This window comes from Nicotiana tabacum, chromosome 6 (assembly GCF_000715075.1).
Source record: "Nicotiana tabacum cultivar K326 chromosome 6, ASM71507v2, whole genome shotgun sequence".
Lineage (NCBI taxonomy): Eukaryota > Viridiplantae > Streptophyta > Magnoliopsida > Solanales > Solanaceae > Nicotiana > Nicotiana tabacum.
Window position 1 is genome coordinate 101,922,231 of NC_134085.1, and position 4,666 is coordinate 101,926,896.

Consider the following 4,666-nt stretch of genomic DNA (forward strand, 5'->3'; position numbering starts at 1 on the left):
AGGTAGTTGTGCCAGCTATCTTACCTTGTAATAAATGCATTAGTACTATGTTGGGGTCCCCCCTCATATAAAAAGGACCCTTCGCGGGGGCGGAAAAAGGAGGTGTGACATTGAATATATAAGAACATTCTCTCTGCTCTCTAACATATTCTCTTGATCTCGTTACTTCCATTTATTGTTTGTGTTCTATTCATTGTTCTTTATTTACTGCTTATCATTGATCATAATGAGTCATCATTGTAGCTCTCATAACTGTTAATCCTCCCTCGATTGCCCTAAGCCGGCCACCAAACTCGACCTCGAGGCCCCAGATACGCCAGCTCGAGGCCCAGATCTCCAGTCGTTTGGTTTGACTATTACATCGTTCTCAAGCTATAATCTTGCTTTTTAATCTTTTACTTAGTATCCATTACCTAACAACTAGTATAAAACTATATTACGTATTTTAGAACCACAAAATCAAATTTAATTGTAATTACCATTTTCACGGTAAACAGATTGAATATAAGAAGTACAAAGATCCAATTAAGTAGGACTAAATTTATTCAGCTTATATATCACACAATAACACAATGTAGATTAAAACATCACAAGAATCCACCAAAAAGACTACTAATTACAACCACAGAGAGAAACAATAGCATGTTGTCTAGAAGTCATTTTCGTTAAGTATAACAAGAAGTGAGATGATAAATGCATAATCCACTCCAGGATAAACTCTGACTTGAAAGCTCTCCTTGCCTTTACATAGAAAGCTTCCTAGTTTGAAGTTGTCATTCACCTGCCAATTGCATAAAAAGCATAAAATTTCGTGCATCCAATAGCTAAAAAAAGAAAAAGAAAAAGAAAAAAGATAACAGAAACATAATCAAGTACAAAAAAGAAAGAGATTAGTACCTCAGCAGGCAGAGTTTCGCCTTTATACACTTTGAATGACTGAGAATGATAAGATCCAATAACTTGAAAATTAGGGACATTTTCGTCGGCATTGCTTGGCAAGAAGACATCTAGTCGAGTTTTCATCCGGAGGGAACTAGATCGTTGCACGCTATAGAGAATATGGCTTGCATCTGAACTCTCCCCGCCATGAACTATCCACCTATGACGACATGTCATTGCCTAATAAACCATAAAAAGCTTAGATGAGTCATTTCCACTAAGGAGGGTTGGGCTAAATTTGGACGGATTAAAGCAAATTGATTGAGTTATGACTCGTCCAGAATTTACTTTGATCAAGATCAGCGAGTCAATTTGGGCTAAACTATTAGTCATAATGCAATCTATTGAGCTCAAAATCATATTCCCTTTTGCTTCTTTGTTCTTTTAAAAGGCTGCCATCAAGTTGGAAGTGTAGATTACCAATGATATTTAATAGTACATCAATATGTGCGTCTGTGAGTCCTCTTATCGTCTTCTTCACAATCAGGTCTATCTGGTATGGTACGCAAAAGCAGTCCCCTACTACACTAACCAGGGGTGCAGGTACCCCATATGCCATTTCAGCTACTTTTGCCATTTGATTGGCTCGAGTATATATTCAAATGGATTAGCTAGTGCTATCAAATGCTATGTTTTGAAGAGAAATGACTGAATTCTACACAAATAAAAATCGTTTATGCTTATATAAGTCATTACACCTTTTATGGGCCTCTTCCTCTTGAAGTTTCATTGGAATTTACTAGGCATTAGTTTTTTTAAAAACGCGGTAACAAATAACGTGAGGGGATTTATCGTTTACATTTAATATATCATATTTTCTTGGTCATAGTTTCTCGTCTATACTTTGATTGACGAATATTTAATTTCTCTATTATTTACTCCATTAGTTTATGTCATCAGCACTTAGCTTCTTGCTAACCTGAACAATCACGATAAACTGAATTCTTTTAAGGGAAAAAGAAAACCTTAATAAGTTTCACAATCAAGGGGTCCCTAAAACGTAAGTTGATTCGATCGAATAGACCCCTCTCGTAGAACAAGATTAACTTAACAGAAAAGATAATGAAAAGGAGAGAATTAGCAAAATGGTACAAATTCGTAATGCCTTTTGAACTTTCATTGCGTCAGTCACCTTGATTTTCCCTTTTATTTATATCAAGTGTGAGCTAACTAATCTGGCATAACTATATTCAAAGCTAAAACTAGCTGGTTTACATAGTAACTTGTTGAAATTTAGATGTGCCAGATAGTCAATGAACCGATCAACATTTGTATTAGAGCATTCTACATTTACGAGTCAGTGTCTGACGTTTTGAAGAGGAAAATAACAAATTCTTTAACATATTAGTAAAATAAGAAATTGAAAGTTTTTGTTGAAATTGTTCTTTTGGAAACTTCCCCAATAAGCTAACCGTGAGCACAAGACGCGCATCTTGAAAGTGTTTGTTTTTTAAAAAGTTAATGAATTTGTTAAATCATAAATGAATTTTCCATTCAACTTCTCTTTTTCTTGCGTACGTTCTGTTGGAAAGTAAGTGAATAATATTAACAATATATCTTAATGAGCAGATACACATGGAGCATAAGTCATGCTTAATACTATTTTTGAAAACGATTTCAACAATGAAAATGGTTCCTTATGATTAAATAAGTCTTCCTCCACGAAAGAGCGTGAATAACAAAATTCAAATAACAAACCAACAAGTCAGGAAAGAAAAATAAGAGAAGGAATAATTAAGAGTATATTGAAGAAATAATCACAGGAAACAAATTTGGGTGCGAGAAAGGAGGCTTATAATTTCTTACGATTGCAAATTTTATGATGACCCGGCCGGTCATTTTGTGTATTATAGCCCCGTTTCTATATTTATTGCTTCTTCTATATTTATTTGTAGTTATGTGGCTTGTCGGAGAGGTTGGTTTGGTTTTGAAAATGTTTCGGAGTGAATTAGGACACTTAGTCCCTATGTTGAAAGCTTAAGTTGAAAGAGTTGACCGGAGTTTGACTTTTAAGTAGACGACTCCAGAATGGAGTTTTGATGGTTCCAATAGCTTTGTAGGGTGATTTTGAACTTAGGCGTATGTACGGATATTGATTTGGAGGTCCGTAGGTTGGTTTGAGGCTTTTTGACGAAATTTGAAAAGTTGAGAGGTTTGACCGAGAGTTGACTTTGTTGATATCGGGTTCGAATTTTGGTTCCGAGAGTTGAAATAGATCTGTTGTGTCATTTGGGACTAATGTGAAAAATTTGAGATCTTTCGGAGTTGATTTGATATAGTTCGGCATTGGTTTTAGAAGGTGAAAATTCATTAGTTTCATTAGGCTTGAAGTGGGGTGCGATTCGTGATTTTGATGTTATTTAATGTGATTTGTTGGTTTGACTAAATTCGCATCGTATTTTAGGACTTGCTGTTATGTTTGGAATGGCTCACGGGGCCCCGGGTGTGATTTGGATTGATATTTGGACTTAAGGAGTTGCTGAAGCTTATGGCTTCTGGTGTGGTTGCACCTGCGAGGTCTTGACTGTAGGAGCGAAGTCGTAGAAGCGACAGGCTCATCGCTAAGTAGAGGTTGGCTGGGCTTGGCAGAGGTCGTAGATACGAGGTATTTTTCGCATCTGCAAGCTTGCATGTATGAGGAATTTTTCCACAGAAGCAGATATGGGTAGGAGGGGTTGTAGTCACAGAAGCGGAAGTTCTCCGCAGGTGCGGACGCGCATGTGCGAAGGCAGGACCGCAGAAGCGATCCCACATATTGGGCCGCAGGTACGCTTGGTCGAGTGTCTAAGTGAATTTCGCAGATGCGAAAAATTGACCGCAAAAGCAGCGTCGCAGGTGCGATCTTTTGGACTGCAGGTACAATTTTGCTGGACAGAACTTATAATCGAAGGGTTTCGTGTTTTTCTCTCATTTTGGACTTGTGGAATTCGCCTAGGGACGATTTTTGAGAGGTTTTTGGCTACAATTGAAGAGGTAAGTGAAGATTCATCATTTTTATTGATAAATATTGATTACCCATTGATTATTACACCTAATTTATGCATATTTGAGGTGGAAATTTGGATTTTAGACTATGTTATTGGAGAGTAAGATTTGATAATTTGAGGGTCGATTTGTGGATGAAAATGGATGAATTTAGTATGGTTGAACTCGTAATTGAATGGGTGTTCAGATTTTGTGATTTTTGTTGGGTTTCGGGGTGCGAGCCCGAGGTTGACCTTTTGGGTTGACTTTCCGATTTTGATTAAAGGCCTTAGATTTATCTTTTGGAATTATTTCTTATAACTATTATTGATGGAGTTAAGTTGCTTTGGTTAGATTCGAGTCGCTCAGAGGCTAATTCGCGAGGCAATGATTTGTTGGAGTATTGAGTTATGCGCTTTGAGGTAAGTGACACATCTAAACTTGGATTTGAGGGTATTTAACCCTGAGAACTGCGTTATATGAAAGACATTGGGGTAACGTACATGCTAGGTGACGGGCGTGTGTGCGTCCACCGGTGTGTTCATGGTTTGGGAGGCCTTTAGGCTATTACCGGGATTGTTCTGCTATCATATCCTGTTATATCCATATTTTTCCTACTTGTTTAATCAGTTGAATTGTGATTCATGTTAGACATCACGTCTAGGCTAAGTGCTATTATGTGAGACCTGATAGGGCTATTCTTGTTGTCTTAGAGCTATATGCTTTATTTGTACACATGTTCTCAGTCATGATGCTATATTCG

General features: G+C 37.2%; 1 protein-coding gene across 1 annotated transcript; it reads right to left on the minus strand.

Moving 5' to 3' along the window:
• Positions 1-522: 522 nt before the first annotated feature.
• On the minus strand, positions 523-1,590 carry LOC107793637 (protein LURP-one-related 14). The gene is made up of 3 exons (XM_016616030.2): positions 1,268-1,590; positions 898-1,119; positions 523-781 (listed from the first exon to the last, which is right to left on the minus strand). The coding sequence occupies exons 1-3, from the start codon at positions 1,514-1,516 to the stop codon at positions 650-652; spliced, it is 603 nt and encodes a 200-aa protein (XP_016471516.1). The 5' UTR covers positions 1,517-1,590; the 3' UTR covers positions 523-649.
• Between the last annotated feature and the right edge of the window lie 3,076 nt (positions 1,591-4,666).